The 12,866-nt window shown below is 46.2% G+C and overlaps 2 protein-coding genes across 2 annotated transcripts; both read right to left on the reverse strand.

Moving 5' to 3' along the window:
• Positions 1–5,847: 5,847 nt before the first annotated feature.
• LOC117844703 (uncharacterized) lies at positions 5,848–8,290 on the reverse strand. The gene has a single exon (XM_034725461.2). It carries the CDS (start codon positions 7,316–7,318, stop codon positions 6,272–6,274), a length of 1,047 nt encoding a protein of 348 aa, XP_034581352.1. The 5' UTR covers positions 7,319–8,290; the 3' UTR covers positions 5,848–6,271.
• Positions 8,291–8,427: 137 nt separating this feature from the next.
• On the reverse strand, positions 8,428–12,746 carry LOC117844704 (20 kDa chaperonin, chloroplastic). Its single transcript, XM_034725462.2, has 5 exons — positions 12,490–12,746; positions 11,134–11,313; positions 10,452–10,607; positions 9,538–9,615; positions 8,428–8,752 (listed from the first exon to the last, which is right to left on the reverse strand). Exons 1-5 carry the CDS (start codon positions 12,643–12,645, stop codon positions 8,582–8,584), a joined length of 741 nt encoding a protein of 246 aa, XP_034581353.1. The 5' UTR covers positions 12,646–12,746; the 3' UTR covers positions 8,428–8,581.
• Positions 12,747–12,866: the final 120 nt, after the last annotated feature.

A 12,866-nucleotide genomic window follows, 5' to 3' on the forward strand; every position in this document is an offset into this window, starting at 1 on the left:
AGGCGCTGGAAGGTTTCGAAAAGAAAAAGAAGGAGTCATGGACCGCTAAGGAGAAGCGGAAGGACCGTAAGGCCCTGTCTATGATTCAACTTCATCTATCTAATGATATTTTGCAAGAAGTGCTGCAAGAGACAACTATCGCAGAACTTTGGCTCAAGCTGGAATCGATATGCATGTCCAAGGATCTAACCAGTAAGATGCATATGAAGATGAAGTTGTTCTCGCACAAGTTGCAAGAGGGTGATTCAGTGTTGAACCACATATCGATCTTTAAGGAGATTGTTGCCGACCTAGTGTCGATGGAGGTAAAATATGATGATGAAGATTTAGGCCTTCTATTGTTATGCTCACTGCCTAATTTGTTTACAAATTTTCGAGACACCATACTGTTAAGCCGTGATGAACTAACCCTTGCGGAAGTATGAGGCCCTCCGGACGAGGGAGAAGATGAAAGGTATGGTTCAGTCTGACATGTCGTCCTCCAAGGGCGAAGCATTGCAGGTCAGAGGCAGGCCCGAGCAGAAAACCTACAACAACAACAATAATCGAGACAAGAGCCAAAATGGTAGAGGCCGTTCGAAGTCTAGAGGCAAGTTGTTCTGCAGGTATTGTAAGAAAAAAAACTCATATCATTGATGATTGTTGGAAGTTGCAAAATAAGGAGAAAAAGGAACGGTACATATCAACTGAAAAATAAATCCGATGGTGATGGTAAGGCCTCTGTTGTCTCCGATGCTGATAATTCTGATTCAGGAGATTATCTTGTTGTTTTTTCTAGTTGTGTTGCTGGTCATGATGAATGGATACTTGATTCTGCATGCTCGTTTCATATATGCCCTACCAGAGATTGGTTCAGTTCTTACAAGTCTGTGCAGAATGGAGATGTCGTGCGTATGGGAGATGACAACCCACGTGAGATCATGTGCATTGGCTCCGTTCAGATCAAAATGCATGATGGCATGATACGGACGCTGAAAGATGTGAGACACATACCAGGGATGGCCAGAAATCTCATCTCCCTCATCACACCTAATGACGAGGGTACAAATACTTTGGTTCAGGTGGAGTGTGTAAGGTATCAAAAGGTTCTCTCGTTCATATGATAGGTGATATGAATTCCGCAAAGTTATATGTCCTTAGAGGAAGTACTTTACATGGTTCCGTTACTGCTGCTACTATTTCTAATGATGAACCAAGTAAAACTAATCTGTGGCATATGCGTCTTGAGCACATGATGAACTTGGTATGGCAAAATTGATCGAGAGAGACTTGCTAGATGGCTGCACTTTGGGTAAGATGAAGTTCTATGAGCACTGTGTTTTTGGTAAACACAAGAGGGTAAAATTCAGTGCCTCCATTCAAACCACCAAAGGTACACTTGATTATGTTCATGCTGATTTGTGGGGGCCGTCTTGTAAGCCCTCTTATGGTGGTGCTCGTTACATGCTTACCATTATTGATGATTACTCTAGAAAAGTGTGGCCTTACTTTCTGAAAAATAAAGATGATACTTTTGTTGCTTTTAAAGAGTGGAAAGTTATGATAGAAAGGCAAACTGAAAAGAAGGTAAAATTGCTTCGTACTGACAATGGTGGTGAATTCTGTTCAGATGCTTTTAATGATTACTGCAAAAAGGAAGGCATTGTCCAGCACCACACCATCTCGTACACTCCTCAACAAAAGGGTGTGACTGAGCGCATGAACAGAACCATCATCTGGAAGGCTCGTTGTATGCTGTCCAACGCTCACATGAACAGGCATTTTTGGGCAGAGGCTACTAACACTGCCTGCTACTTGATAAACAGGTCGCCTTTTATCCCACTCAATAAGAAAACTCTCATTGAGGTATGATCTGGTATGCCTGCTGATTATTCATAGTTGAGAGTTTTCGGTTGAACTGCTTATGCTCATGTTGATAATGGAAAGCTAGAACCTAGAGCCATTAAGTGCCTGTTTCTTAGTTATAGTTTTGGAGTAAAAGGATATAAGTTATGGAATCCTAAAACTAAAAAAACTTTCATGAGCAGGAGCGTTGTTTTCAATGAATCTGTTATGTTCAATGACAGCTTATCCACAGATGTTTTGCCAGTTAGTTCTGATGAGGAGCAACAACATGGTAGCGTGCAGTTGGAGCACGTAGATGATCAGAAAACTGAAATTGTTGATAATGATGTTCATGATACTGTTCAGCACTCACCTCCTGTTTTGTAGCCACAAAATCAATCTATTGCACATCGTAGAACAAAGAGGAATTGTGGACCTTGTCCACATTTAATTGAGGAATGTGATATGGTTCATTATGCTTTTAGTTGTGCTGAACAGATGGAAAACATTCATGAGCCGTCTACGTACACTGAAGCTGTTGGTTTCAGTGATCGCTAGAAGTGGATTTCCGCTATGCATGAAGAGATGCAGTCACTCGAGAAAAATGGCACATGGGATGCTGTGCGCTTGCCTAAACAAAAGAAGGCCGTCTGTTGCAAATGGATCTTCAAGAGAAAGGAGGGTTTATCTCCTAGTGAGCCTCCGAGGTTTAAGGCAAGGTTAGTAGCAAAAGGCTTCAGTCAGATTTCTGATGTTGATTATAATGATGTGTTCTCTCCAGTTGTAAAGCATAGTTCGATTCATACATTTTTCGGTATTGTTGCTATGCGTGATCTTGAGCTTGAGAAGTTAGATGTGAAGACTACATTTTTACATGGAGAGCTCAAGAAGGAGATATACATGGACTAGCCAGAAGAGTTCACAGTACCTGGTAAGGAGGATCATGTTTGCAAATTAAAGAGGTCCTTATGTGGTTTGAAACAGTCTCCTCGTCAATGGTATAAAGGGTTTGATTCTTTTATGTTGTCACATGGCTTTAAGAGGTCAGAATTTGATAGTTGTGTGTACATTAAATTTGTTGATGGATCACCTATATACTTGCTATTATATGTTGATGATATGTTGATTGCTGCTAAGAGCAAGAAAGAAATCACTACGTTGAAGAAACAGTTGAGTAGTGAGTTTGAGATGAAGGATCTTAGTGCTGCTAAGAAAATTTTAGGTATGGAGATTACGAGAGATCAAAATTCTAGTTTGTTATTTCTTAGTCAGCAAAGTTACATTAAGAAAGTTCTTCATCGTTTTAACATGCATGATGCAAAGCCTATTAGTACTCCTATTGCACCTCATTTTAAATTATCAACTTTACAATGTGCTAATACGGATGAGGATTTTGAGTAAATGTCAAGAGTTCCATATTCTAGTGCTGTTGGTTCTTTGATGTATGCCATGATTTGCTCCCGTCCTGATTTATCCTATGCTATGAGTTTGGTTAGTAGATACATGGCTAATCCTGGTAAAGAACATTGGAAGGCTATTCAGTGGATTTTCAGGTACCTTCGTGGCATGACAGATGCTTGTTTGAAGTTTGGCAGGACTGATGAGGGACTCACTGGCTGCGTGGATTCAGATTTTGCTGCCAATTTGGATAAGCGGAGATCCCTCACATGTTATGTGTTCACTGTTGGTGGTTGTGCCGTGAGTTGGAGGGCAACATTACAGCCCGTTGTTGCCCAGTCTACCACTGAAGCAGAATATATAGCTATTGCTAAAGCATGTAAAGAATCAGTTTGGTTGAAAGGTTTGTTTGTTGAGCTTTGTGGAGATGATTCTTGCATTAATCTGTTTTGTGACAATCAAAGTGCCATATATCTCCCTAAAGATCAGATGTTTCATGAGAGAGCAAAGCACATTGATGTCAAATACCATTATGTTCACGATGTTATCACGCAAGGTAAGCTGAAGGTATGCAAGATAAGCACTCATGATAATCCTACTGATATGATGACAAAACCAGTTCCTGTTGGTAAGTTTGAGCTTTGCTCAAGCTTAGTTGGTATAACTATTTAGCCTAAGAAGCTATTTGGCGTCGAAAGTGTTCTCTTTGTTGTTTCAGGGTGAAGATTCATTTTATGCTACAAGAAGGAATTTGTCTTAAGGTGGAGTTTGTTGAGTTATGATCCAAATTCCCCGTCGTTGGTAGGCTTGGGCCGAAGCGAAGCGGCTCATTAGCGTTAAGAAGGACTACACCATCCATTAGTTAAGTATTGCTAATAGATGAGGGTGTAGGGGTTTTCCTCCCTATTTATATGGACCACTTCCCTCATGGAAAAGATGCACCATAGATTTCTATACGGGAAGGCTCCCAGGTTGGGGTATCCCCAAGTTGCAAATCTCCGACGTTTGTAACCTCACCTGATATAGTGAAGATTTGCTGGCTGGCGTCCGTGGTTTTTTCTCTTCGAAAGGATTTTCCACGTTAAATCTCGTATGTCCTGTGTTGGATTTTTTATTCTTCATCGTTTATATTGCCTATCGTTGTAACACCGTTACTGCTGGCACTTATAGCGCACTCTAATCTGTGATGAATAAAGTCAGCACAACCAGTATTGTAAATGAACAAGAGGAGTACAGCATGATCAGCAGAACCAACCTTCCAAGTCATCTTCAATCCTACTATCATCATGACAAGATCTCAACAAACTTGCTGAAGTCAGCAAGGTTGTGATCAGTGGTTCACATCGTATAACTATGCCTGAGCATGCACATAGCATCACTTCTCCTACACATGATCATAATTTCACTTATTCATTAATGATAATGAAATAAGATGTGGAAACTAATGAGCAGGCTGTATATTCACCCTTGAACGAAGCAATGGCGAAAACACTCCGAGACAAATTTGCAGCAAGTCCTTTGCTGAGTTCACTCCAGACACCTTCACCAGAATCATCTGAATCACCAAACTGCTCCTCAAAAGGATCAATCAGACCCCTGTGCACTGATCAAAGAAACATGATACAAAACAATTTTGACAAGTACATAATTAAGAAGTGAAAAAAAAACTGAATTCGTGTGAAGGAACAATTGAAAGCAATGACTTGATTGTGATTCATATGTTGTGAAAAAAATTTGCTTCTTTCTTTTTAAAAAAAATGCTTCAGTACTTTCTCCTTCACAACCATCTTCTTGCTTGTATTTCAACATCTTTCCAACCTGCAGCAGAAGAACAATAAGCAAATATCACGTCATGACAGAAGGACAATAATAGGATCGATCCAAATTTTGGTTGAGATAAAATGTAAAAGATACAGTACCCACTGGTAGCCCGTTGACAGTGAAATCCCAGACTAAGTCCAACTTTCACCCAAATTTCTCAAGAGCTCGGCCAGGTATGCAATAGCTGAGGACAAGTATGGTCAAAATCAGCCAAACTCATCCTCGTGTTAAATGTCGGCTAAGACCAACATGGTTTCGGCACGGGCCATCTGCCATTTAAACAACAATATTAACTTTCAATAATGGAGCATAAATACAGGTGGGGAATGTAGTTTTTTCTCAGTTTGGTCAGCGATGTAGTTTTGAACCTCCGCACAGCATTTCTGCACGTAACATGGAGCAAGTAGGGATATCAGCAAGTTCTTCCCTTTGCTCCTCCATGTCCGTGAACGATTCTTGGTTAGTTGGGTTGTCCGTGCAAACGTGATCAGTCTAAGCTTCGAGCGAGCTCTCTAGTCTCTACCACACAGGAGTACAGGACTACCTGAACGCCTCGCTGTTTCTGCGTCCGCTGCTGCCGTCCAAGGCTCCTAGCCCGTGTCGATACGGCAACAAAGCCTCTGATGGATTAACACAAGGGCACCGCAAAATTTAAATGCTCCAGCGGCGGCGGAGATCATTAGCAACATCGTACGCGTAAGGCCGGGGGACCGGGGCGTGTCGATCCACGGGAGCGTGTATGCTTCCATTTCGCTAGGATAGTAGGATAATCGAGACGAACAGAACAGTCGGGGGGCGCTGAAATTGAAATTAACCCGTGAAAGAATAATATGAAGTGAAACAGCACGGCTCATGTTTGTTTAACAAGATTTTGTACCATGCAAAAGCCACAAATTCAATCTCTAACCAGACGCAACAAAATTTGATTGGCGGACGATCGATGCTACTACTCGTCACCACGCCCTACTATGCATTTTTACAAGGAAGAAAAATGGTTCGGTTCCCACACAGAATAAGATCTTTTTTAATCCCCCTGCATTCTGAGCCCGGCTTGATCACTAGCTCACGAATTCTGGGCATCTGGCATGCTCCCAAGCGCAATACCAAGCACGGGGGGCAGCCAGTGAGCAGCAGCAACACTCTGGCTCGAACCACCTGGACGCAAAGCAATCAAAGGCTTCCTCCACCTGGACATGTCACGGTTCGGCGCCGTTCCGCGAAGGCCGCCTCATCCGGAGATGCCAACCGCGCGCGTCATGGGGAACCGGTGCGCCTCCAGGCTCGCGCGGTCTAACGGGACGTCGACGAGGGAGCAATCGGACCACCCCTTGCTCACGGGCTTCCCGCTCCCGCGCGGGCTCGGCGCCGGGAAAGCCTGCTGGTCGCCGCTCCTGCCGCCCTTCCTCACGAAGCTCAGCAGCTTCCTGAGCCCCTTGGACAGGTCCCGGCGCGAGTCGCCGGCGCCGGCGGCTGAGAACATCGCCGCCGGCCGCTCCGGGCTGCCCCACCGCTTCCTCGCCCGCGCCTGCGGCGAGGCCAGCGCCGCGTCGAGCGGCAGCTCGGACACGGACCGGGCGTGGCGCGGCCCGTGGACGTGCGCGGGCTCCTGCAGCGGCAGCGGCAGCGGCCTCGGCGTGTTGGGCGCCACGTCGATGGCCGGGAGGTCGTGCACCCGCGGCGTCCGCAGCCTCGCGGGCGCCGCCGCGCCGCCCGTGCCCGTGCCGCGCTTGAGGAACGGCCTCGGTGTGGCGCACTCGCCGAACTCGGCGAGCGCGCCCAGGCTGCTCCGCCTCTGGTGGTGCGACGACCTCGCCGGGCTGCTCGCCGCGCCGCCGCCGCCGCTCACGGTCTTGCTCCTCGGCAGCGCCGCGGCGTCCCTCCTCGGGGTGCTCGGGATGGACGCCGCCAGCGTCCTCTTGGCCTGAGCAACGGCAAGCCGCGGCGTGGCGGCGCCTGCCTCCTGCGTGTCCCGGGTCGTGCACCGGAGCGCGCGCGGGCTCACCGGCACGGTAAGCACCGAGGCGCGCGCGCCTCGAGCCTGCTGAGCCTTCGCCGTCTCGTGCTGCTGCTGCAGCAGCAGCTCCGCGGCGGCCACGCGCCTGGCGTCGCGGCGGCGCATGTAGGCGTCGTACTGCCTGCCGCGGCGGGCGCCGCCCCCCGGCGCCGTCCCGGCGTCCTCCCCGCCGCGCGCCGCGCGCAGGAGCTTGTACGCCGCGAGCTGCACCTCCAGCTCGTGCAGCTTCGCCCACAGCGCGTCGTGGTGGTGGCTCGCCATCCTTCCTCCCGCGGCGGGGGTGCCAAAGCTAAGGTAGCAACTGCAACCCGTGCCCGACACCAACCGGCTGCCGCCGCGACCGCGGAGGCGGTATATATACGTGCCGCGCGGCGCGCGATCAATTCGGCGCCGTCGGGGCGTGACCGTGTCGGGGGTGGCGGTCGCGCGGGGGCGGGCCCAATTACTCCAGGCTTGCCAAGCTGGTGGTGTGGGAGTGGACTATGAAATACTAGGGGGTCGGGCGGGCCGTTTTGATTTGGTCGCGGCTGACGGGGATGCGGGAGTAGGCTGGTAAGCCTTGGCTTGACCAGGTGAACTGCGGTGGCTCTTGTCCTGCTAAACACGTGCTCACCAGGCAGCATTATACCGTCATGGCCTCATGGGCGACCCATATAGCTGAGCTATGATGCTACAGAACACTGAATCACAGTTGGAGCTACGCAGGGTGCTGTAGACCTCTCAGGGACAAGTATGGACGGTATGGTGTTAATCCTCCTCCTCCTCTTTGGCAAATCTACCGTTCATGATGCTGATTGCTTCTAGAGTACGCGGATCGCATGTGAAACGGTCACGCAGGATGCATATGTGATGTGTCTTTCGGCGACTCGGACTCAGAAGCCGGGTCGTCAGAACTGACTGGCGCCGATTGACTCAAGTTCGGTACAAGTCTAAAACGCATCATCTCTGTTGGACTTCTTCTTCCCCGGGCGCTTATCCAGCCATCGCAACAAGGATTACATAAGATATATTCTTTCCCGCACGAGGTGCCATGGCGCATCTTGGCCAATGAAGAAATAACATTCCATATGACCCATTGATTGATCTTGTAACAAAGTGCCTCTCTCACCAACTCTCTTATCAGTTATCATCAACCACTGCCTCCAGTCTTCACCAACCCAACCAGTGCTCGCGAGCACGCCCTGTTGACCACAAACTCCAATGTGTCCTTGCGAAATGAAAGCGTTCATGTTGTTGTCGCTGGCCAATCTTTGTGGAAAACGCTGACCACCAGGAAGAGCACCTAAACAACAGACCCGAACCCTACCAACTGGCAACCTGGTCAGCTCACGTACCTGCCAAGCAGCACACAGCAGCAGCACACTCCTATCTCAAGTCTAAGCAACTCATCTTATTTTTTTCGTAGCGTTTTGCACCAAATTACAGTTCAAAAGCTTCCACCAATTCCAAACAAGAGCAAATGAAAGACAGCGTACGGCCTAACCATCAAAATTTCTATTTTGCACGGGTGGCATCTGCTTAGGATTAGGAAAGAACAGCCATCACGTCGGATGCCTTGAGCACGATGTACTCGCCGTCCTGACCCTTGAACTCGCTTCCGGCGTACTTGCTGTACATCACGTTGCTTCCAGGAGTGATCGACAGGGCCTTCCTTGTGCCGTCCTCGCCCAACGGCCCAGGGCCAACAGCTACCACCTGTGTTCACCGCATATTAGAGACATGACTACACGAGGATTGGGCTGGATGCTATAAGAAGAATGTCAGGACTAAACTAATCGAATGTCATATATCCGGTGCATGTGTGGAATGCAGGAGGATGGAACATAATTTTGTGTGATTCAACTTGTTCATGTCTGGTGAGGTGGTCAATCTTTTGCTACTCTTAGGCAGCTGCACCTTCCGCACTAAAGGGTACAAATTGCGCTTTGATGTTTGTTTTTCTCCTGGAAGCTGATTACCGATGGTATTTACTATTTAGATATTTTAGTAATTACCATCTTCAAACATTTGTAGCAAATCACAAAGCAGAAGATAAAGCAGAAGATAAACTAATTACTGGTCAAAAAATGCATCCTAAAAGCTGACAGCCGATGGAATTTACTATTTAGTCATTTTAGTAGTTTGCCATCTTCAAACTTGGTGGCAAACCACAAAAGTAGAAGATAACTAAAGAGTATTAATTACTGGCCAAATATTGCAGCATTTCTTCAACACAATTCTGTTCTCTTCCCCTTCCCTTACAGCTTGTAAGAATGATTAAATTATTGATTCACCCTTGATAGTTATTAGCTAGTGATGCAAAAAAAGATTCAAAAAAATTGCTGCATACTAACTAAAAATTTAGAGAAAATTTTTTGGAATGAGACATCTGTTGTACCGCACTACCGCTAACATGTGCATAAATCGGATATATAAACAATCATATTAAGCAGAAATCGAATAAATCATGGAAAATGCTGCATACTAACTAAAATACTCACTGTTCCAACAGAAGGTTTCTCTTTATTCGCCTGCGTCAATAGCAAACCACCAGCAGTTTGTTCTTCAGCTTCAGCAACCTGGTATGAAAGGAGCATAAAAGAATCAGTAAGTTCATACTCAAACAGAACAGAGCATAGCTGTTTCTTAGCATGCACTAAAATGCAGATTTCCTCTTGGTTAGACGGAATGTACTGAGTTGTTGTCTGATTTGAATCTTTGAAAATAAACCACAATGAAACACGATATACATTGTCGAATCTTTAAAGGAGAAAGTGCTGCTGCAGAGGCTGGGATAGTAGCATAGTATTATTCTATTCTCTTAAAAAGAAGAAGTTGAAAGAAAGTGTCATAAAACCACTCCACAATGCATGCATTAAAGATGGATAACCTTAGGCTAGACAGCTGGAGTGCTGGACATGGTGTAAATGCAAGACACAAGTGCCATGAAGACTGGCTCAGAATGGGACAGTGGTGGTCTGAGTCAAGCTAAAGCTTCCTGGAGGTATGGAAGACACAAAATGGAGTTTCTCAAACAAGCTTTGCTTCTATTGTCCGACAGAGCGTGTGAGGATATATCGTGAATAAACAGAGCATCTGCTCAAGACATCATAGAGCTTTTGTGACTTTTGTTCGATGCCTAACTCTCTCTGAGTTCTTGGTGCACGAATACTTTATATTTTATGGTTTACTCTGCTGAAAATGGTGCAAATACAATTTTCTAAACTTGGCATAAGAAGTTACTAGAGATGTAGCCTTTCATATATGGCATATACAATTATGCAGCTGTGTGTAAAGTTACCAAACAAATTGTGGTGTAAGACAAGATTTATTTAAAATAGCGTCAGCAGAATAATTGTACACTGGCCAATGAATCTGGATAGTGTCACAATATTAATATTCCTGGCAAACATACCTTAATCAGAATACGATCATTCAGCGGCTTCAGATCTTTCACATCATCACTGTCGAGAATACCAATGATGTCATCTTCTTTCAAAATGAGATGGTCGGCGTCATTGAATTCCAATTCCGTGCCGGCGTATTTCGAGTAGACAACTTGTGCACCAACCTGTACCAGATTATAATTATCACTGTCAAATTACTCAATTAATTAACATAGGACAGTACATCAAACATGGTACTAGTGATGAGGCCACAAGGAAAATTTTCTTCAAGAACTAAAAGCTCGACCCTTGAAGAAGATTGGATACAGCCAAAAAATCTCTCAGCATACAAGACCTACAGTCAGGGGCGGAGCTGGGCTAGGCCCACGCCTAGCGCCATTCAGTGGAGATGATGTTCTAGGGCCTCTTATAGCTACAGTACTATGCAATGGAGAATTCAGCCCAACGCCTAGGGCCATGGCCCTAGTGGCCCTAGGCGTTCCTCCGCCACTGCCTACAGTTACTTTCTTATCATTTTACCATGGATGGCAGTGCAGCAGTAATAGCACTTTTAGGTCATTGCTTATCTTTCATTTGCCAAATCTGCTGTAGCTTTCCCAACGCATTTTGGATTTTTCTATTTGCAACATGTATAGAAGTACAGACATGTCTGCCAACACAAAGAAATCTTAGTTGTGCAGTAGTACATACCGGAACGCTGATCTCGATGCTGTTACTTCCAAAACTTCTCCCCTCTCCAACAGCAACAACTTCCCCTCCTGTTGGTCTTGACTGAACTGATACTGGAAGTAAAATCCCTCCATCAGTTTTAGCCTCGGTGGTCTTGACCTTCACAAGTACTCTGTCTCCTAATGGTTTTACGGAAGTATACTGCAAATTGCACGCACGTATATGAACACAAATGCATACGTAAAACAAGAATTGCACAATATAATCTAAGAACTTAAATCTGTCACAAGTTTAGGTGTGTGTCGGTTCAGGGTTGAAGTGGGAAAATGTTGCTACTGAGCAATAGCGGTTGAACCTCGGACGCTTGAATCTTCTACCCAGAAATGGCTGTACCTTTTTTTTTTTGAGGATATGCAGAAGAGCTACCTATCTTTGCATTAGGTAGACAATAATAATGTCTTTTTATGTATGCAGTTGAGCTGTGTATATTTTTTTATGCAGAAGCACTGAGGTAGCCAATAATAATGTCTTTTTATGTATGCAGAAGCGCTTGCCAAAAGTGTTCACTCACTCGTACTGGATTAGAATAGCAAAGAGACACAAAGATGAAGAAGAGCTACAACACAAAGGGTGCGTTTGGCAGAGCTCCAAGAGCTGATTCTCTGCTGATTCCAGCAGCAGCTCTGCCAAACGGTTTTTCAAAGAGAAGTGATTCTTTGCTGATTCTGTGAAGTGATTCTCTGAAATGAACTAAAAGGCTGGGAGCTGAAACTGAAAAAAGTGGCTTCTCCTGATTCTGTGAAGTGATTATCCATCCTAATTTTAAGAGTTTGTGCTAGAGAATCAAAGAGAATCACTTTCAGCCATAGAATCACTTCTCTTAGAGAATCAGCTCCCGTAGAGAATCAGAATCAGATGGAGCTCTACCAAACCCTAAGTTCTTGCTGAAGTAGGAGCTCGATGGAACTGTGGAAATGGTTGATATCAAGCACTAACACTGATCCTATTGAAACACCAATCAGGCTTCATTCTCTTGACAATTGGAGAAAAACATTTTTCCTCCTTTCTTTTCAGAGGATTGTTCCTCGGTTCAGTACTATAATTCGTGCTCTAAGACAAGTTTAGTTGCGGCTTTGTGGTTTTATTGCCTTGGTGAATGACGACTAACTAGTAGTACCATCTTGCTCCCCAAAGGAAATTCAGTCTTCCTAGCATTCATCCTCTTTGATTAATTTGGAGATTTCTCAGGCGAGCCAGCCCCACATAACCAAACACAGCCCACGAAAAAATGCGTCCTGCAACCCTACAGAACACCAACACGAGGGGCAGCAGCACGGCACACGGACAGATAGCAATCTAGCGCTTTGTTTGTTATACCTTGGGTGACACGACGGTGGCGGCCCTCACCACGAGCCCCCGGGCCCTCCGCCCCGTCGGCACGGCAATCGACGGCGTCGGCAGGCGGAGCCCGCCCAGCGCGGCCGGCTTCGCGGCCACCGCCACCCGCGGCCCAGTCAGGTGCAACGACGCCATGGCTGCTGCTCCGAGGGCGGGGGTTGAGAAAGGCACGGAGACGGGGGTTGGGCTTAGGATAAGGAGCTGTTAACTTGTTATCTGCAAGCGCTCACTGTGGTAGTGTTGCTTTGGACTGCGTTTAGGGGGAGGAAGCCGCCGGATTGTTCTAGAAGATTTGGGGTGGTGGGGGAAGGTATGGGATGGATCCAACGGTCGTGGCTAGGTGAGGTGGTCTGGCT

This window comes from Setaria viridis, chromosome 2, assembly GCF_005286985.2.
Source record: "Setaria viridis chromosome 2, Setaria_viridis_v4.0, whole genome shotgun sequence".
Lineage (NCBI taxonomy): Eukaryota > Viridiplantae > Streptophyta > Magnoliopsida > Poales > Poaceae > Setaria > Setaria viridis.